General features: G+C 41.5%; 2 protein-coding genes and 1 long non-coding RNA gene across 4 annotated transcripts in view; all 3 read right to left on the bottom strand.

Annotated features, from left to right (window-relative positions):
- LOC117956646 overlaps window positions 1-22477 on the bottom strand; it is an 85870-nt gene that overhangs the window by 20189 nt on the left and 43204 nt on the right. The gene's annotated exons all lie outside the window — the stretch shown is intronic.
- Window positions 175-17912, bottom strand: LOC117956641 (leucine-rich repeat extensin-like protein 3). Of its 2 annotated transcripts, XM_034891812.1 has the most exons (6): window positions 17814-17912; window positions 14471-14667; window positions 12615-12674; window positions 5299-5490; window positions 1483-1629; window positions 175-974 (listed from the first exon to the last, which is right to left on the bottom strand). In XM_034891812.1, exons 1-6 carry the CDS (start codon window positions 17824-17826, stop codon window positions 195-197), a joined length of 1389 nt encoding a protein of 462 aa, XP_034747703.1. In that variant the 5' UTR covers window positions 17827-17912; the 3' UTR covers window positions 175-194. The 2 variants fall into 2 exon arrangements, with proteins under 2 accessions (XP_034747703.1, XP_034747704.1); XM_034891813.1 differs by lacking the exon at window positions 12615-12674.
- LOC117956644 (gap junction beta-3 protein-like) lies at window positions 19553-20365 on the bottom strand. The gene has a single exon (XM_034891815.1). It carries the CDS (start codon window positions 20323-20325, stop codon window positions 19585-19587), a length of 741 nt encoding a protein of 246 aa, XP_034747706.1. The 5' UTR covers window positions 20326-20365; the 3' UTR covers window positions 19553-19584.

The following is a 22477-nucleotide window of genomic DNA, read 5'->3' on the forward strand; positions in this document are numbered from 1 at the left end:
ATCCTCATATGTACAGATATACAATAACAGACAAATGTTACGGGCCTTAGAAAATCAATACACCTGCACTGTGTAAATAGACATAGTTATGAAAGTACTGACAGGACAACAGGGTTGGGAGTACGATATTTGAATCCAAGCTTTGTAGCTAACACTACAGTATGTTCCCTCTTGCATGGTAAAAACAAACAGATCTAAATCCAGAAGCTGGACCTTTCATGGGTACCCCTCTCCAGCAGTTTGTGCTGCTCCGGGGGCCTTTCTTCGTCTGGCCGGTCTCTGTGCCTCTCCGAGGGAGGAAGGCTCCGATGTTGATGAAGAAGACGCTGTGGAGGGAGAGAAGGTCTGTGGTGCTGTCTTGGAGGTTGGTAGTAGCTTCGTGAAGGTTCAGTGTAACGGGTTGATGATTCAGTGTAGCTTTGTGGAGGGCCATCGTAGCGGGATGGAGGGCCACTGTAGCGGGATGGAGGGCCACTGTAGCGGGATGGAGGGCCATCGTAGCGGGATGGAGGGCCATCGTAGCGGGATGGAGGGCCAGGGCCATCGTAGCGGGATGGAGGGTCATTGGAGCGGGATGGAGGGCCATCGTAGCGGGATGGAGGGCCAGGGCCATCGTAGCGGGATGGAGGGCCATCGTAGCGGGATGGAGGGCCATCGTAGCGGGATGGAGGGCCATCGTAGCGGGATGGAGGGCCATCGGAGCGGGATGGAGGGCCATCGGAGCAGGAGGGAGGGTCATTGTAGAGGGATGGAGGGCCATTGTAGAGGGATGGAGGGCCATTGGAGCAGGAGGGAGGGTCATTGTAGAGGGATGGAGGGCCATTGGAGCGGGATGGAGGGTCATTGGAGCGGGATGGAGGGTCATTGTAGCGGGATGGAGGGTCATTGTAGCGGGATGGAGGGTCATTGGAGCAGGAGGGAGGGTCATTGTAGAGGGATGGAGGGGCTACATCCATCGGCCTCACCATATTGATCTACACAAAACGGAGAAATTATGAATTTTTTTATCCAATTTTGCATAATGCTTGATTCAGGGGCGATTGAAGGATCAGACCTTTAGGGGGGCTCTGTCCCTAATCATAATGTGACACGCATACAGTGCCATGCAAAAGTGTTAATTATGTACCGTTAACTCATTGCCTTTTGGAAAGAGGTTGCATTTACCGAGCTTCAAAAATAGAAAACAGTTCAACAAATCCAACAGTAAAAACACCTTGAAATTGATACTTTTCCCTTTGTAAGATTCTTTTTTTCCCATTCAGAACACAACACAAAATAGGATTTCACTTGGAAAAACATGAGGTATATAACTGATTTTCTCACAGACATCGTTTTTGTGATTACTGGGAGCCAAAATCGTAACAGCAATTACAATTGGAATAATTGCACAGCCCTAATTGTAAACAGCTCCCGCATCACCTGATGGATTTTTTTTTTTTTTTTTTTAAAGCAGCCCAATGTGTGTTTGAGTGGAAATCTCACCGCTCTGCCACAGTCCCTGCTTCTCTTCCTGCCGGGGCAGCAAGGTAGACCCAGGAATGAAATGCAGACAGCCGAGCACCGGGATGAAAACACCGTCTGGGTGACACAAGTCACGATCAGAGGCACCCAGAGGATCAGAGTGGTACTCTAGGGAGGGGTGGAGGAGAGGAGTTAGCGGCAGCCACCAGCTGCTCCATTAGGAACACAATTTCAGGCATGAGCAGCAGGGACACGGTGTGGGAAATGATGTGATGCATGCAAGCTTCTTTTTCTAAGACGGCTGTGGAGCAAAAAAAAACAACAAACAGAAGCCGAGTGGGGGAGTTTCAGTTTGCACGGGAGAGTCAGCCTTGTGAATAAAACATGCGGAGCGGAAGATTATCACGGTAAACTGGGGGATAGCTTGCCCCTCCCAGTAAGAGAGTGTCCTACATTCAAAACCTTTCAAACTCACTTAAAACAGCGGTTACTCTACTGTGGAGATGCACTCACTTTACACTGTCACACAATTCATCACCCATACACTTTCACTGTTACATTGAATGCAGTATAGCGGTGGATGAATGATGTCTTTGTCATCACATTTGTCAACGTATGTGTCACCAGTGTATGTACCTCACTCCTTTATAGTAAAGGAGTGCTTTATCACTGTCTTTATGTCAGTCCTATGTCACCTGCCTATTGACTGCAGATGAAAAGTAGTTATTATTTTTACTAATTCTGGCATATTTACATCATGTTTTTTGCAACAGTGTTCTTAAATGTGCATGGTCCCTGTCACATAAACCGATAAAATGAAAAAGTGAAGTAAAAGCGTACAGAGGAAATTCAAAGAAAACGAGCTTCAGGATTTTTTGAGCAGGCGGAAGAGAATGAACGTTCATGGCTCCAAGTTTGCAGCTTTCTTTGGGAATTCATCATGAAATATGCACGAAGCACACACCAGTAAACCTTGCACAACCATCATTAGTGCCTCTAAGCAGCTATGAATGTCAGAACCAGAAGCCCGAAGCACACTTCCAGATGATGTAACGGGCCCTGCGGCCGCCATATTGGAGGTCCCTTGCTAATAGGCAGCTCGGAGTGAACAGCCCTTTCTGCAGTCTCAGCAGAATACAACAGCTACTTCTGTACCGACTTGGAGTTGGAAATGAGTTTCAAAAGGAAAAATCTGGTGTGTTATTACTTTTTTTACCTTTATTTGGAGGTACAACCAAAAGTGAGCACAACCAAATTGAGACAAATGATCCTGTGTTTTGGGAAAACAGGAAAGATTGGACATGAATTAATTTCATCTGCATTGTCTTTTGGGAAGATGTTAAACAAATCACCAGTGAGAACACCAAGAACTGTGACCATTTTTCTTCCTACTTTTTCAGTTTTAACTTTTTTTTCATTCAGAACACAAGACAAAATAAGACTTTCCTTGCATAACGTAATGTGCTGAATGATCGTTTGTGTATGAATCTGGTTTTGTGATCATTAGGCGCCAAACTCGTAATCAAGAGAAACATTTTGATCAGTTGCACAGCCCTAACAGGTATAATTAACACCTACATTGTAATGCGCTGTAACCACGGCGATTGCATTACAGCAGTCTCCTATTTATTGTTAGACGAGTCAACCGTGCCATCCTTCGCTCTGTGGCTACACTTTCATTTGCTATGTTTTGGTTTAAAATTTAATACATTTTGCTACGTTTACACTTTGCAATCACGCAGCTCTTAAGTCTCATCGGCTGCAAACGGAGACCCCGGCACGCGCATGCCCCGTATACAAGAATCTTCCCGAGATATACGGCTTAGTTCTACCTTATGGAGCTAAAAACACGTGGGTGCACGGAGATCCCTTTTGGCTCAAAACTCTACTTAAAAGCCTAACTACTGTTTTCATAACCTGGACCCTATGTTGCTATGTTTTTGTGTCTAAGTGACTGATGGGAACAACAATCTGTGACATTGGCCCAGTATTAAGCGAGATCGCTGCAGTCGGCTGAGGGGAAATTAGCTATGATGTAAGTTAATAGGACAATTGTCAGTTTGTATTTAGCTTCACAAAACGACACTCAGATTAATATGCTAAGTGTCTGACAACATTATGGAAAGGATTTCTTAGGAGGTCAACCTTTCTGTTAAAGAGTAAGATCCTTTTTTTAAACATAAAAACATCCACGAAATTGCATTCGCTAAACCCACCAGACTCCATGTAAATAATCATTTTAGTCATTTTAGCATCGTAAAATACACTTCATTCAAAGTCGACAGACACTAAATAAAACTATAAAAAAAATGTTTTAGGTTTTCTTCCCACTTTTCCAACCATCACAACTCTAGTTTTGATTCAAATAAACACACAACTTATGGCTTACGGTGTAAAAATACGTTGGCTTTAGACAAGCTAAGAGTATTGCATTTTTAAATGGAGTCTGGTGAGTTTAGCGCTAGCAACCTCAGAGCTGTTTCTGGTTAAACAGAGAGGTCTCCAAGAGATTTAAAGGTTTATCTCTGAAGAGATCTTTTCCATAATTTTTTCAGACATGTAGAATATTAATATAAGCCTGTCAGTGGAAAACGAGCACTTTTAGTGGACCAAACCGACGATGACATGGCAACACATAGGCTCCAGGTCGAAAAAACAGTAGTTGCCCTTTAAAAAAAAAAAAAAAAACTATCACTGTAAATGTAGCCTGTGTCACAAAGTGCATTATAGAATGCCAAAACACCAGCTGTCAAATGCCGTGTTTGTGCAATTAATGGCTCAAATCCGAGAAAGCTGCGCTAAATGTATGTATTTACAGCGGGACTGGCATTAACTTCTTACATAGAGTACAAATCCAGCTTAGAAATCCACAAAAGGTCACCCAGCTGACAAATTGTACCGCTAGACGTATTTAAATGCCAAAAGGTTGCTGTGGCTGCAGCGGTGAGGCTAAGCCGGGCTGACAGTCCATCTGTAGCACACTGGAACAGGACCCAGCACGGAGTGGACCCGACACCGTCAGCTCAGCAGTCCTGCCTGCAGCCCAGCGGCTGCATAAGGTGACTGGGGGAGTGACATAAAAATACAGACACCCAGCCTCACGCTCGCTGCTTCTCCCACACCCTATGAGCACGCAAATACAGTGGTGGAAAAAGTACCCAGATACTTGTACCAGGTCTTAACCCTTGTGTTGTCTTCCCGTCAACCATGGAACACTATTAGCGCTTTTACCAACATTTTTGTCACTATTTTTATGTTGTGGATGACTTTTTTGATGTTATTTCCAGTTATTTGAGACACACACACACACACACACACACACACACACACTTTTCTTCTCCCTTCTCAGCGTTTTTATAGCTTTTTCCAGATGTTTTAGTCAAGTTTTCTGACTTCTGTCATTTTTTTCCAACATTGTTTTACATTTTCCCAACATTTTGTCACTTTTTATCTGACATTTTTGCTGCTTATTTCAACGTCTCATATTTCTGATATGAAATAAAGGGTCATTCTGCATTTCTCCTGCGTAGCACACTTTAATATCTGATTTTCTATTGCTAGTGATATCGCTAAGGCGATATTAAACAACGTTATTGCGTATCACAGATTTAACTCATATTACGCAGCCCTGTACAGTACTGGAGTAAATCTACTGAGTAACATTCCACCACAGCACACACCCAGGGGGTGCGGGCCCCCATATAGTACAGCCACACGGCTCCGTGGTGCGTTTGTGCCGCGGTGACAACGCTCAGCTGTTCAAACAGCTCGTAAAAGGTCATTACAGTTCCCGGCTTGATCTCAGCGTCTGACTGACGCGCACAGCAGTGCACTCACATAGATGCGTGTGGGGTCAAAAGGACACTCCTTGGCGATGCTGGAGTAGCCGACGTCGTCGGGGAAGTGGCAGTGGGCCAGGAGGCTCCGCTCGCCGTGAACGACGGCCCACACCGCAGACACGGAGAGTCCGATGGCGGAGGCAGCCGCCATGAGAGCTGACGCCAGGCTGACGGAGAAAAGGGACCACGTCTGGGGTAGGAACAGACACAGAGACAATCAAAGAACCTGAGAGCAAGCTTTTTATGCAACTAGCAATAATACATGACATGGTGGGTAAAACAAAAGTAACAACAGTGAACCTATCCTTTAATAAGGTGAGACATAGGTACAGAAAGTCTGGAGACATTTAAAATCCCCTTTGTGAAGATGACGGAGCTCGAAACTTGATAAGAAGAACAACAATTGCTTCAAGGAGAGTGATAAGAAGCTAGTAGCTGCCAGCGTGTGATAAAGGACTGGGTAAACATGGAAAAAGGGAGTGTTAGGATTAGTGAATGGGATGACAAGACGAGTTTGCCCAGTCCACGGTGTCTCTTGCTGACAAAAGGGGACAGGGAGTGGTTTATCCCGGCAGGTTTGCCTTGGGCTTACTCACTGTGGTTAGCTCGCTGCCTCGTGTGTCCCCTCGAAGGAGCCCGACAGCTGGTTAAGTCAATAGGAGGAGTAAATAGGAGGAGAAGTTGTGCCCGGGGTAGTAAGACACTGTCCTTTGATTCCCGTGACTTTCCGGGAGTCACAGGACAGTGTCTGACTTCCTCGGAACAGTCATGGGAGCCACAGGACAATGTGCTGAACAGTGTCTGACTGTTCCGAGACAGTTGTGATTGTTGGAGCTATTCATTAATGGGTTACTTTTAGTGCTTTTGTTTTAAAAAGTACCACACAGCCTTAGCCACCAGGTGTAGTCTACAAATAGTGGTGAACAGGTATGTGGGAGGGAGACACCGGGGAGGGCTGATGGTTTTTTACCAGAGACAGAGCCACAGAGTTACAGAGCTACAGAGACAGAGCCTAGAGACGCCATTGATCCTTCACGTGAAATGTTTGTGTACCAAGAAATTGGACGAATAAACCTCAAAGAATGCCATCTCTGCCTGGACAATGAAAGTTTGTATCTCTGTGTAAGATCCACTCCTTCGGTGCCTCATTGGCTGTTGAAAATTGAGTTCTTATAGGTTTGTTTTATTCAACTGGAAGACAATTCGCCACTACACAAGTAAAAAACCCGCTTTTGAAGTGGATTTTTGTTGATGGATTTTGTGGAAGTTTTGGCTCGCTCACGAGGAAAAGACAACTATTGGAGTTTTCTGTGAATGGATGCGCATGGAGAGCCAGCGGCCCGCGGACAACGCTCAAAGCCACGCAACAGCATCGGTACGTGAAAAGATTAACTCAGGGTGCTGTATTGGAAAACGGCTTTACTATTGGAGTACTTGAGTCATTGTTTCACTGCATATTGATGAACATTGGGACCAAGAAAGGACATTTGTAGTTTGGACGACGCGCAAAATCAGATTGTGCAATCCTCACTAGAGCTGCAAGCATTTATACAATCTTCGATGCGAATGGAGGCATTTCATGAATTGAAAAATGTTTCCCTGTAATTTCTGAAATACTGCAAATAAAGTGTGGACGTTAAACGAGCCTTAAAAGGTTCAAATTAAGGAGATAATGTCCAACACTGCATCGGGTGCCATGAGTGAACAGCGTCTGCTCCCTCTGGAAAGCGGGGCGTCAAGCTCACAGTAAAAGGCTTGACATTTTTTGTGAAAACGTGTCAAGAAAAGAGGTCTTTAAAATGCAAACAAGCCAAGACGTACATGAAACAAGTGCGTGATTTGATGGACTCCCCTGACAATGTGAAAAGTGTGCGATCACAGCTGGCTAAATTCATCAAATGTCACGAGGAAGCAAATGACACGCATGACTCCATCTTAAATTTACCAGAGGATGAGGTTGAAAGACAAAATAAATATTTTCACGAGAAAATAACTATGTTTTATGACTTGACTGAAGAGGTAAAGAGTTGGTGTGCTGAAGCTGGCCACCCATATGTGGAATTAAAGGACAATGATTTTGAACACCCCGATAACCAAAGTGTGCCTCCTGATGATATTAATCCTGAGGACAGTGCTTCAAATATTTCATGAATGACAGACATTCCTTCCAGGACACACACTCAATTATCCAGATTATCGTCCACCTCATCTGCAAGAATTAAAACGGAAGCTAATAAGGCAGCACTGGAGGAGCACATGGCTGCATTAAAAAAAGAAACGTTCAGTGGAAGCCAAAGAGGAGGAGAAGAAGGGAAAAGGAAAACTTAGCTCTGGAAACAACCAGTATCCAACCAGTAAGAAGAAATACCCAAGCACAAATGACACAGGTGGTTTATGATGCTCAACAACCAGAACATGGATCTGATGTGAACCAAGCAAGCTACAATACCAGCCAGAATGAGATCATAAATGTTATGAAACGACAGAATGACATCACTGCACTTTTGGTTCAGCAAAACCTGGCAACTTCTCTGCCAGGCAGGAATATTTGTGTGTTTGATGGTGACCCTCTTGAGTTTCAATCCTTCATTTGCGCTTTTGAAAATGGTTTAGAATTTAAAACCAGCAACTTTAGTGACTGTTTACACTACCTGGAGCAGTACACTAAGGGTCAGCCAAGAGACCTTGTGAAGAGTTGTCAGCATTTACCCTCTGGTCAGGGATACCAACGAGCTAAAGCCCTTCTTGCTGAACATTTTGGGAATGAACACTAAGTTGCTTGTGCCTACATGGACAAAATCCCTCAATGGGCTCCCATTAAAGCAGAAGATGTTAACGCACTGCAATCATTTCTTTTTCTCAGAGGTTGCTCCAATTTAACACAGCAAATCAGCTACGTGAATGAGTTGAACATGCCATCTAACCTCAGAAAGTTAAGGGGAAAATTGAGAAATGTTGCATATGATCTACAGGAGCGAAGTGGATGCGGAGCTATGTTTGCTGACCTTGTGACTTTTGTGGAAAAACAAGTTAAGATCGCTTCCGACCCACTATTTGGAAATATTCAGGATTCACAACCTACTACCTACACCACGGCTTCTGATGCTAGGGGACCTGAGCAAAGGAGCCGGGGTAGCACCTTTGCCACCAGCGTCACTGCAGTAAAAGAAGGAAATAAAGTCTACGAGGACAATAAGATCATGTCTTCTACTGAAAGCAACCTTGGATGCGGTTTATTTTGTCAGGAAAACTGTCACTCACTGGATAAATGCCCACGCTTCAAGATGAAGATTCAACGGGACAAAAGTTTCATAAAAAGGAAAATGGAATTTGTTTTGGTTGCCTAAAGCCTGGTCACGTAAGCAAAGACTGCAAGAGTCGTTTGGATTGTAGTGTGTGTCACCAGAAGCATCCATCAGTCCTTCATATTGAGTAAAAGGATACAAGTAAGTCCTTTAAAGAAACCAAAGCTGTGAGCCCTCCACTAAGAGAGTCACCTGGACCGTCACAGACATGTGGTCACATAGGGGCCGGCGATGAGGATAATGCTGTTTTCTCCATTGTTGCATTCAGGTTAAAGGCCAGACGAGTAATAAAGTGATGCATACATATGCATTTTTGGATCCAGGGAGTTCAGGTACATTCCGTACTGTCAGTTTGGCAAAGAGACTGGGCTTGGGAGGAAAACCAGCTAACATTGTATTGACAACAATGGGTCAAAAGAAGATTATGAGCACCACTGTACTGACTGGTTTGGAAGTTTCTGGTATGGACACAGATGATTTTAATGGAGTTGTCCAACGTCCTAACTCAAAAGACTATGCCAGTTTCAAGGCTGAACATTCCACGACAGGAGGATGTTGCAAAACGGTCCTACCTGAGGAAGATAAAGCTTTGTGATGTGGATGCAGATGTTGATTTGCTCATTGGGACTGATGCAGCAAAAGTGATGGAAGCTTGGGAGGTGATTAACAGCCAAGGAGAAGGACCCTACGCAGTCCGAACAAGAGTTGGCTGGGTAATTAATGGACCACTGCGCGGTGTAGACAGCAATGGAGTCAAGAATGGCTGCTCTGTTGTAACAACCAACCGGATTGCAGTGGAACATATGGAAGACATGCTCATCAAGCAATACAAACACAATTTCAATGAAAGAACATCTGATGAGCAGTTGGAAATGCCAAGAGAAGAAATCAAGTTCATGCAAACTGTGAGTAGAACAACAGATCTTATAGATGGAATGTATTTCATTGACTTACCTTTCCGAGCTAAAGACCCTGTCCTACCAAACAATCGCTGTGTTGCAGAGCAGAGGCTTCAAGGCCTGAAGAGGAAATTTGGAAGAAATGTCAAGTATATGGATGAATACACCTCATTTCTCAGGGATATGTTGGCTCAAAGCTATGCTGAAATGATACCCACCGATCAGTTGGAACAAGATGATGGAAAAGGGTGGTACATTCCCCATCACGGAGTACATCACCCCACCAAAGGAAAGCTAAGAGTTGGGTTTGACTGTGGAGCCACATATAAAAGGAACATCACTGAACTGCCAGCTTTTACAGGGCCCAGATCTCACCAACTCTCTTAGTGGGGTCCTTATTCGATTTAGGAAAGAACCTGTTGCAGTTATGGCTGACATCAGTGCCATGTTTCATCAGGTGAGAGTGCCTGATAAACATAAGAACTTCCTGCGCTTTCTTTGGTGGCCCAATGGCAACACTGACAAGGAACCAATGGAATACCGAAAGACAGTACATTTGTTTGGAGTTGTATCATCCCCAAGTTGTGCATATTATGCCTTGAGGAGAACTGCAGAGGACAATGCATCTGATTATCCTCCTGAAGTGATCAGCACAATCAACCACAACCTTTACGTGGATGACTGCCTGAAGTCCACAGCTTTAGAAGTAGATGCCATTCATATTGTAACGTAATTGACTGCACTTTGTGACAGAGGCGGATTTAGTCTTCAGAAATGGGTGACTAACAGACGTTCTGGAACAGGGATGAAAGAGTTAGATTTGACACAGACCAGCTTCCTATGGAAAGAGCACTTTGACTGCAATGGTATGCTGAATCGGACATATTTGAGTTCAGGGCTTTGTTGCAGGAACAGCCTCATACCAGGAGAGGTATTTTGTCGGTGGTGAGCTCACTGTATGATCCATTAGGATTTTTGGCCCCCTTTATCATGCAAGCCAAGTTAATGTTGCGGGTGCTCTGCAGGAGAAAATTGAAATGGGATGAACAAATTCCACCTTTCTTCTCCAAACAATGGTCTGATTGGCTGATTGAGCTCCAAAGAATAAATGAATTCAAGGTGGAGGCAATACTGAACAACAGACCCATCTCAAAAGGTTTCTGATGATCCCAATGACTTTGAGGCTCTCAAGCCAAATCATATAATTCTGCTGAAAGCACAACCCATTCTTCCACCAGGACTCTTTGAGAAAAGTGATTTGTACATAACAAGAAGTTGGAAGCAAGTACAGTATATTGCAGAGATCTTTGGAAAAGATGGACATCTGAGTACTTACTTGTGATGCAGGAAAGACAAAATGTGCTAAGGCAAGAAGACGCTTCTCTCCAGGGGATATTGTCATCATAGCTGATGCTACAGCTCCAAGAGGATCCTGGATGATGGGCCGAGTTTTGAGTACCAAGTGTGACTCTAAGGGATTTGTTCATTCTGTGTGCCTTCAAACTAAGACCAGTGTGTTGGAGAGACCTGTAACAAAGACCTGCCTGCTACTGGAGGCCACAGTGTAGCATCATGGACATCTCTTCCCTTTCTCTCATTCTATGCTGTGTTTTTTCTGTCTGTTTCTCTTACAACAAATCGGATGAAGGAGAACATAATTGATATGGGGAAGATACAGTATAGTTAGAGAGTCTAGCTCACTGTATTGAAATAAAGAAAGGGAATTGTTCTCACAATTAGGGGCCGGAATGTTGGAGCTATTCATTATTTTGTTATATAGAATTGTTAATTATTTGATTTATTTAAATTCAGTTTTCCTTGAATTATACAGCTACATAAATTTGTTTATCATTAGTATTTTATTAGGGTTAGTTTTAGTGCTTTTGTTTTGAAGGTACCACACAGCCTTAGCCACCAGGTGTAGTCTACAAATAGTGGTGAACAGGTATGTGGGAGGGAGACACCGGGGAGGGCTGATGGTTTTTTACCAGAGACAGAGCCACAGAGTTACAGAGCTACAGAGAGCGAGCCTAGAGACGCCATTGATCCTTCACGTGAAATGTTTGTGTACCAAGAAATTGGACGAATAAACCTCACAGAATGCCATCTCTGCCTGGACAATGAAAGTTTTTATCTCTGCGTAAGATACACTCCTTCGGTGCCTCAGTGGCTGTTGAAAATGGAGTTCTTATAGTTTGTTGAGAGTGTACTGAACAGTGTCTGATAGTCCTGAGACAGTCTTCAGGACACTTCTAACAGGACAGGACCGATTTTGCTGCTCAAAAAGGGTTTTCATTATCCTGCTGGCAGGATAGACAGATGTTAACAAAGTGTGAAAATATAAAATAATAGTCAAATAATATAAAAGAAAGCAAGCATACATGAAGGTAGACATATCACAATTAGCAGACAGCAGGGACGTCACGAGAACCGGTTCCAGGGTTGGAACAAAAATTCAGAAAACGTGATGGTATTTGTTTTTCTACAGTACTGTATGTACTACAGAAAGATAGAAAGGTGAAACTAAAGAAAGAGCTGACACTGAAAAAAGAGTCACATGTGGACTGTCCCATTTTAAGACCCTGTGGAAACCCTGTAAAACTAAGCGGTGGAGCGAGCTAGAGAAAGAACAGAGGGAGAGAGAGAGCGTGCTACTAACCCTGAACACGGAGCGCCCGGTCATATCTCATAATTCGCTGAGCTCCGACTCCTTTTTTTTTTTCTTCCTTTAGCCAGACAACAGGTCTGGCTACTCCGCTTGTCATTGGTCAGCTGACAAAAAAAGCGCTTTGACGTAGAACGTTTTTTTTTTCCTCTAAGCGCTTTTTTTGAAAACACGCTTTTCCTCTATAGGATTATAATTTAAATCGGACGCCAGCCGCTTCGAAAAAAGTGTGAGCATAGCCCAAATGTGTTATTGTTTGTTTTGGGGTTGTATTTTTTTTAACACAACATGGTATCAACTTCATTTGGTATCGTGTAATTTTGGTGGTATCGGTACTAGATTTTTGGTATTATTACATCCTTGGCAGAGAGCGCCTTTAAATACTGACCGTAGGAAGACTGGATGGACAGAGCAGGAGAGAGAAAATGAAGGGGATGATACTAACCAGGCCTCTACTCTTCTTGTTTTTAGACAGGACCACAGCCAGAATGCCAACAACAATTCCCTGCAGAAACAAGACAGATTGAAAGTATTTTCATGTTGCTCCATTTGGAATATGATCACTACATGAAAAAGGAGAGAAGATAAGAAAAAGTCAAAAGATCTCAACAACACATTAACAAGCATTTCAAGAATCGCTTCATTAAGGTTGTCGGCTTTGAAAATTGGTTTTCCATCCAACATCTACATCTAATGCATATGTTATTTAACACTCATGTTGTCCTCATGTTGTCCTATATCAATGTTCTTTTTAATTCCCCAAAATAACATGATTGATTCCTCACAACGCTCTTTGCCAAGTACAAATCTCTACTTTCATTAATTTTGGGGCGTCTTGTTCAATTTTATAGCATTTGAAAACAAATTGAAGTGTTTTTGAAATAGTATTGAGTAAAAGTTGACATATTCCAGTCTGTGATTATTCACCAACATCCATTTCTTTAATTTTAGTCTCAATAATTCCTAATTTCTGCTTTTATTTTGTTGATTTTTTATTTTGACGGGTCAAATATCACCAGTTTTAAAAAGTTTTAATATCCGAAATTAGCGTTTCTTTCAAACCAAATCGTCAAAAAAAACATAACGTGGATGGTTCCATGCAATGGTCTTCACAAGTAAAATAATTCATCAGTTCACAACTTCCATTGCATTTCGGTGTTTAATTTTACAACACAGCATTTTGAGGGAAAAAAATCTAAAATGAATAAAAGTTAACAAAAACATCAGGAAAAGCGACAAAAGGTGTTAAAAAAGATGACCAAAACGTTGCCTGGGTGATGGAGAGACAACACAAGGGTTAATATGTTATTTAATCACGGCTACATTGTGTTGCTCTGTACTTGAGAAATGTGCAATGACAATGTTGATGATCAATTTGGGATCATAAAATAAATCTGTGACTGATTCAAAACAAACAGTTTCTGCATTTCTGAAGGGGAAATGACATGGATCTAAATGCAATAATGATAAAAAAAGAGGATTCTCGAAGAGTTCTTTGTTTGGGAAAGTAGCCCTAACGACTGAAGGGTCCAGTGAGTCCAAATAACCCCTTCTGGTGCAATATGGTTTTTTGCATTGATAAAGTTTCCACAGTGCTTTATGATCAATTCTAGTCCGATTTGTAGATGCATTCGTAGCTTAAGGTCGGCAGGGTGCAACCACAGCACTGATATGGTCATGTAACGGTGTGTTTACCTGTGCGTTGTTTTCTAAATGACATGGACGGAACGTGTAGAACAAGTTCCCTCATCCTCAGGGCTGGTACTGAATTCAATGCCTCGTCATTCAAATTCCAATAACTTGTTTAGTCGTCAACAGAAAACTCAGATTGGACAGATAGTCTAGCTAGCTGTCTGGATTTACCCTGCAGAGATCTGAGGACCAGGTAACCATAGTCCTCAGATTGGACAGATAGTCTAGCTAGCTGTCTGGATTTACCCTGCAGAGATCTGAGGACCAGGTAACCATAGTCCTCAGATTGGACAGATAGTCTAGCTAGCTGTCTGGATTTACCCTGCAGAGATCTGAGGACCAGGTAACCATAGTCCTCAGATTGGACAGATAGTCTAGCTAGCTGTCTGGATTTACCCTGCAGAGATCTGAGGACCAGGTAACCATAGTCCTCAGATTGGACAGATAGTCTAGCTAGCTGTCTGGATTTACCCTGCAGAGATCTGAGGACCAGGTAATCATGGTCCTCAGAAATCTACCGGAGGTAAGAACGCCAACACAGAGGAAGAGGACGGTAACCGACATCCGGCCGAGATGAAAGACATTGACTATGATCAGCAGGAATCTTACTACGAGGCCGGAGGTGAGAGCGACCACGTTGGAGACGGCGTACTCCATGGCCCACGCCTCCTTGTTGAGGTTGATGTGCCTGAGCACCACGCCGTGCACCAGCGCTCCCAACAGGAAGTTGACATGGCCGATGAGGACCATGCACAGACCCATCTTCATCAGGGTCTTGGGCACCTCCAGGCTTGCACAACACACTCCTGAGGAAGGGAAGGGAAGGGAGGGAGAGAATTAGGTGAAATGTCCAGAGCCATGATTAAGAAAAAGAGTTGCTTTTAGGATTGGGCATCAAGAACCGACTCCTACTTGGAATCCTTTCAAAAATTAAGATTCCATTTAATGGAATCGTCTGGAGGATTTTGGTTTCAAATCTAAAATATGAAAAAAGGCTGTCAGGGCTGCACAATTAATTGCAATTTAAATCAAAATCCCAATATGAACTAGTGCAATATCCAAATCGCGGGGGGGGGGGGCGCAATATTTGTTAAAAGGCAAAATATCTGTCAAAACATTATAAATTAAAGTATTGTGGTGCTGCAGACACGTCCCGGCCTACAAATCCTATCCTACAGACTAAAGAGTCTGTTGTTTGTTACCGACTCGCAAAAAAAATAAAAGCACACTTCAATCATATATGTTCTCTACTTTTTTATATTTTTCAATGAAAATGAGAAAAATGATACAAAATTGATCATTTCATCGAATATCATGATACATTTAGCTGTTCGTTTTCCATCTTGAATTGCAATATCAGTCCAAATAATTGCAATTAGATATTTTTGCAATACTGTGCATTCCTAGGCTGATGCATGGCAAAAAGGTTTAAAAAAAATATGCACCAAAGCGTTTTGATAAAATGTATTTGATGTGGTTTTTTTTTTAAACACACTGCACACAGGGCAGGGACTGGGATTTCTACGACTCATTTAAAGAAGAAAAAAAAAACGCAGAAGCAGAATGAAGGATAATTTCAGTGGGTTTTTGTATACATTGCAACCAATGACCAACCCATGTCTACTTCCAGGTGATGTTACGTCATCTGCGTTGTCCATGTCGTAATGATCAGATACACAAGAGACCAGGTCAGACCCACAGCCGAGATGTCACTCGTATTAATGATTAGCTGCTAAACACATAACTACAGTAGGCTGAGGAGGTTCAGACTGGACCTGTCACTGACAAGGCGCTAAAGAGTTCAAAAACAAGAAGAATGAAACTACATTTGAATGAATTGCAAGTAGAACCAAAGCTGGAGTGAAAGTATGTACGTAACACTAACTTATTAAATCTAGTTTTACAGTTATTTTTGGAATTTATGGTCAATAAACCTCATTTATAGGAAATTATACCTAATGTTTGAGTTAGAAAAGCAGAAATCAGGAATTATTGAGACTAAAATTAAAGGAATGATGTTGATGGATAATCAAAGACTGGAATATGTCAACTTGTACTCAACACTAATTCAAAACCACTCCAATCTTCTTCTTTTTTTCCAAATGCTATAAAATTGAATAAGATACCCAATATTAATGAAAGTAGAGATGTGTACTTGCCAAAGAGCGTTGTGTGGAATCAATCATGTCATTTTGGGGAATTAAAAAGAACATTGATATAGGATTTGACCCGAGGACAACATGAGGGATGTGGTATGGAGAGTCTTATATCACCTTCTAATATTCAACCCAATGAAAAGCAACTCAGGCCACTCTGTCCATGAAACCTACCTTGGACATAACACAGAAACCTAGAGAATTCCATCTGACAAGAAACAAACAAACACAAAAACAGCAGACAAACTTAATATGATGGTTTAATATGGACACTGAGATTGGTTAGTTTAAGTGGAACGTCTATATTTGTTAATTCATGCAACATAGGACGCATCGCCCAATTCAAGCTGGCCACTGCTCCCATCCTCACAACTGAATATTTTAGGGAATTCTCACTCACACATGCCTACAGTCACTGATGCAAAAGTACCTGCAGAGCATCTATGTGACATTCCATTTCATATCAGCATTTACTCCCACCTCACATTCAGTGGGGTTCAATTAACTCTGCAGGGGGCCCAAACTTCTCCAGACGCCATTTTTTGTTTGTTATTTTGAAAGTGTAAATGATGGAAATAAAATCTAACTTTTTGTGACATATTGTACGTCTGCTGGAGATTTGTCCATCTTTTCTCGCCTTCTTTATGCACATTAATACACATTTTTACCGGGGGTGCCCAGCCTTTCGAACCCCACTGTACTTGAACCGTGTGCTCCAAAGAATGTTTTAAAAAATTCAAAATAATTTCATGTTTAAATGGATGTGAAATATCAGTACCGGGGCTTTGATACAAAGGTTTTTGAATCTGGTAGGAAACCATTGAAACTTTAAGACATTATTGGATTGATATAGCAATTTTAACCATCCTATTGTCCTCGGGTCAAATCTTCCCCCTTTAAAAAATGTCTATATCTGAAATATGAGTTTATATAACCAAATTACCCCCCCAAAAAATGGATTGGATTCCTTCCAACGCTCTTTGCAAATACAATTTATCACTTTCATTCTTCTAATCTTAACTATTAGCCAAAATAATTCATATTTTCTGAAAATCAACACTTTTGTTGATGCTTTTTATCAATGGCTTTAACTTTGTCTTACGTTTTTTTCCCTTTTTTAACACTTATGATGCATTTGTCTCAATGTTTGTCACTCTTTGAGGTTTCCACACTACGTAACACCAACTTATTAACTTTAGTTTTACAGTTATTTTTGGAATTTATGGTCGATAAACCTCATTTATAGGAAATTATACCTAATGTTTGAGTTAGAAAAACTGAAATTAGGAATTATTTATACTAAAAGACTGGAATATGTCAACTTTTACTCAATACTATTTCAAAACCACTTCAATTTGTTTTTAAAATGCTATAAAATTGAATAAGACGCCCCAAAATGAAGGAAAGTAGAGATTTGTACTTGCCAAAGAGTGTTGAAATGTATTGGGTTAATTACAATTGGGAACATTGATATGGGAAAACGTGTCAATTTGACCCAAGGACAACATGAGGGTTAACTCAAATATTAGGTATAATTATGTATAAATGAGGGATATTGACCATGAATTCCTAAATGTAGTGTAAAACTAGTTATAGTAAGGTGGTGTTAGCGAAAACGAACAAAAAAAAAAATCTGAAAAAGCGACAAAAATGTCAAATATTTGTCTGTTTTTGACCCGGGAAAACCACACAAAGGTAAAAGCTCTCTTCAGTTCATCTCCAGGCAACACCCAGACCATTACCCAACGTTTGAAACAAATATATGTCGTTTATACATTTCAAGAACTATGACTTACCTGTACCGGCCATGCTAGGTCACCATTCGGTTATCAACGGCGAGTCCCGTGCTCTGGGTTTAACAACGTGTCTCCTCTTCTCTCCAAACTACTCTCCTGTCCACCAGAAAGACAGACAGACACACCGACACTCCTGCTCACCTTTTTCAAAATAAAACCTCCTTTCATTTAAGAACGAAGAAAAGCGTATAAGCTCGATAAACGCTGTGTTGTAGGCTACAGTACCTACTTGTTTCATAAACTCGGTAACTAACCTACATTTCTTAAGGCAATTGTAGAATGTTAGAAAAATGGCCTCCCTGGCAAACAAGTGCAGAGAAAAATGAATGAAATTACAAAGTTTAAAATTATGTTTGAGAAATAATCTGTTGTCAATTCGTTATTAAAATACGTTTTCATGGCTCTTTTGTGCATTCCAAGCTATTTCTTGTAAAGGAATACGTTTCGTGCTTTTATTTTGAAATCAACATTAAATTACCCGTTGTCTGTCGGCATCCTTAACAGGTGTGTTAGCGTCCTTCTTTAACTTTCTATGGTTAGCGCATATAGCTGGTTTTGATAGGAAAAGAATGGACATAGTACAAGCACTGTAGTGCTAGCCATGCTGCAGTTAACTGAGTTCATTCACAAATGCTGGGGGGAGGTTTTTTGCATTAAAATGCTCTTTTTAACTAAATGGGGTACGTTAAGTTAAGCTAGAAGTTAAGCTAGGCTAGGCTATCACCTTTATTGCTAGCTCGGTGTCAAAACCTGGATCAAAGCCTGAGGAAAAAAACATGAAAGACAACTGTAGCCTAGTTTTCTCTCCATGAAAGCCTGATACAGTTGCTAAAGAGTAACATAAACTATTTAGGAATATTGTAGGAATGTAGAATAGCCTCATCCGTACACATAATATATACCCCAAAACAACTCATTCCTTTAGAAACAATTTATTGTCATGTTTCCTGCATGTTCTACACATCCTGCACAGGTTAGTGTAGTATATCTTTAGTGCCACCAGGTGGAGAAATGTTACCATTCATCTTGGAAAAAAAGCAAATCTTACCCAGGATTGTGCATGTGCTGTGGTTTTATTATTGGAAGAAGAAAACTTTATTTAGGGAATACAGGAAACAGGTTGTATTACAATCGATTACTCGGATGTACATCAGCCAATATCACTACAATAATCAGCTTTCTTCTGATGCTTATATATTTATTACACTTGTGGGGAAAAAAGTTCTAATACAATTACACAGCATACGGTTGTTTGTGTCAAAATATAATATATTTATATTACATTGTAAAATGTATACATAAAATTACTTTTTTAACCCTTGTGTTGTCCTCGGGTCAAATTTGACCGGTTTACAAAAACTTTCTATATCAGAAAAGAACATTTAAAAAAGTGAGAAATGTTTAAAAGAAACATTTTTAAAAGCAGGAAAAAATCAACAAAAACATTCGTTTTTCAAACGCTGTAAAAGTGACCAAAAGGAAATCGGAAAATGTGACAAAAAAACATCAGAAAAAGCGACAAAGAAATTGCTGAAAATTTGACTAAAACATCATTTTAAGTGACAAAAAATAGGAATAAAATAGATAAAAAATGTTGAGAAAAGTGTAGAAAAAGATCAACAAACTGTTGAAATTTCAACCCAGAAAAACCCAAAGTTGTAGGTCAACGGGAAGACAACACAAGGGTTAATGATAATACCCTTACCGGGTAAGATTACCATCCTATTGTTTAAATAGGAACTAATATTTATACCCTATACTAGGTTTCCAGCTATGATGTAAGAGATGACTTACAGCCATCACAGTCAGTGCCAGGGTGGAGCGGTGGCCTCTTCCTAGACGCGGTGTGGGCGCTGCCTCTGTGTTTGAGGTTCACCACCCGGAAAGCAATCAGGTAGAAAATCTCACAGATGTTGAGCACCACACACAGGACGGACGCCCCCACCATGAAGTAAGTGAAAACGGTCTTCTCGGTGGGCCGGGATATGTAGCAGTCCACCAGATTAGGACAGGGACTGACATCGCATTGGACCTTCCTGGGCAGCTTGAAACTGTCGTAGATGTAGTGGAGCAGGTAGAGAAAAGTGATCTCGAAGGTGGTCTTGATGAAGAGGCTTATCAGGTAAGTCCACCACAGACCGCCATGCTTTTGGCCCGTGTTGTCGTACAGCCGAGTGTCCTCGCCGTGCTTGACTCGGTACTTGCGTTCCCGCTCTTCCCGGTAGGCCACGTGCAGCACCACCATGAAGGAAGGGCAGGTGACGAAGATGAGCTGGAGAGCCCAGAGGCGGATGTGGGAGATGGGGAAGAAGTAGTCGTAGCAGATGTTGGTGCAACCCGGCTGGCGGGTGTTGCAGTCGAAGTGTCCCTGGTCGTCGCTCCAGACGCGCTCGGCGGCAACTACGAAGACCAACACCCGGAAGACAAAGACCACCGATAGCCAGATACGCCCAAACGCAGTGGAGTACTTGTTGACTCCACTAAGAAGACCCTGGAGAAATTTCCAATCCATGACTTCTACGTCTTTGGAAGTCTGTCTTTAAACGTTGCAGGAGGTAGATTTTAAAAACTTGAGAGCTAGAACACAAAGAAACAAAGACAGAGTTAGTTTTCCAGAGAAATACAAGGTCTTAACCCTTGTAATGTCTTCACTTTCGGGTCCCTCGGGTCAAACTGACCCAAGACTTATTTGGGGTTTTAAAAACAATTCTGAAATAAAATTTTACTTCATAATCTATTAACAAATATTATCTTTATCTCAATTTCAAACAATTGAGATAACCTATATGTTTAGGGAATGCAATCAGTCTCTACTAGAACACAATTAAACATGGAAGTGGGGTGTCATAAGGTTGTAATTCATGTTAAAAATCCACTATGGAAGAAACATAAGGGGTCATATCCAGAATAATTTACTGAATTGAATCAGGAATACATGTTTATCACAGAAAATAAGGTAAAGCAGTTGATGTTCAGGTAGAAAAAATGTAACAAAAAAATTTGAAATGGATCAATTTGACCCGAATACCCTACAAGGGTTAAAATACATACTGGATCTATATAATCGGCCTTGATTGAGATAAATATTCTGTAATCTGTTCTGAATATTTTAGTGTATATTTTAGATTTTTTTTTTTTTTTGCAATCAAACCATTTCTTTGACAGCTTTGAAACCTCAATCCCCAATCTCACAGTTAAAAGTATTTTGACTTTCTTCCAAAGTTTGGCGCTTTGAAGAAAGCGGCCATTAATAATTGCTGACACACTTATTCATCACATAAAAACCCTTGGCTTCTAGACCGAAGTTTGTATACTGTTCTCCCCTTCCAGTTCCAGTCTAGTTCTGCCCTTAAATGTAAAATTCTTAGCTTTGCAGGGAGTCATACAAACATAACATGACTGTCCCAAAACATACAATCAAGACTAAAATGTCTCAGCTTACCATAAGAAAACTCTTCTGCTTAGTCCATCGTGTCCCCTGTCTGGGAAATGGACTGGGAATGCGTTCAGCAGCCAACCTCTCTCCTACAGTGGGTCTCTGATATTGACTGGCCGCATGAATCAACTCTTGGATATCTGACTCTTGGATAAGTCATAATCTAGAGGTGGGGCCACGTTTGGCATCCACCCAAAATGCACATTTAAACCTCCAACTACTCCTTGTCAGCATCCTTCTGTCTCAGAACTGACATTCAGCTAAGCTAAGAGCTTTGAGAACAATAAGGGTTAATTATGACAGATTTATTGTCACGGTATATGCTTTGTAAATACGGAAAAAATGGCAAAAAAGCAAATTTTAAGGGATTTGATCAAACAAGGAATAATAATAATATAGTATCTTTTATTAGTCCCGCAAGGGGAAATTACCATTTACACACAGGCCTGAATCACACACACTCCGTACCTATACATACATGGAGAGATGTCAGAGTGGAAAGGCACCCCAAGCAGTTGGGGGTTTGGTGCCTTGCTCAAGAGCACCTTGGCACCACCTCTCTTTAGCTACCAGTCCACCACCATATTTTGGTCCGTATGTGGACCAGAACCAGCAACTCTCTGGTTCTCCACCCAGATCCCTATGGATTAAGCTACTGCCACAATTATGGCAGTCGTACTGTCACAGTGTATGCTTTGTAAATACAGAAAACAATAGCTCAAGCAAACATTAAGGGATTAGACCGAACAAGGAATGTGGTTGCAGCGCGATACAATCTAAGGAAAAGTACACGTTATTAGACCCCATTCAGGTTTGTCTACTGTGATCATATCGTTTTCTTACTGTAGCTATGGGGACTTGGCATCAGCCCCATTAAGGAACCGGGATGTGGAGATATGCCCCTTTGTGGTTATGATGAATCAGCATTGAACAGGGCCACCACCTAACATTTGTTTGTGCAAGTTCTCTGGAACCACTGGCGTCCAAATTCAGCGGCGATAAGGCAAAATCAGATATAGTGTTTGCTTGTTTTGTTTTATCAGGTAACAACGTGCCAGTCACTGCCTCATTAGTACACTCAGTTTTATGATATCGTGCTTCAGAAATAACAACTCGGTCTGCTGCGTCGATGAGAAGCAGGATGTGATTAATTGTCATCGGAGCGAGACTCGTAGGAGTGGGGATTTTATCAACTTTTTATCAACTTGTCAATAATGTTACTCCCATC

This window comes from Etheostoma cragini, chromosome 14 (assembly GCF_013103735.1).
Source record: "Etheostoma cragini isolate CJK2018 chromosome 14, CSU_Ecrag_1.0, whole genome shotgun sequence".
Classification (NCBI taxonomy): domain Eukaryota; kingdom Metazoa; phylum Chordata; class Actinopteri; order Perciformes; family Percidae; genus Etheostoma; species Etheostoma cragini.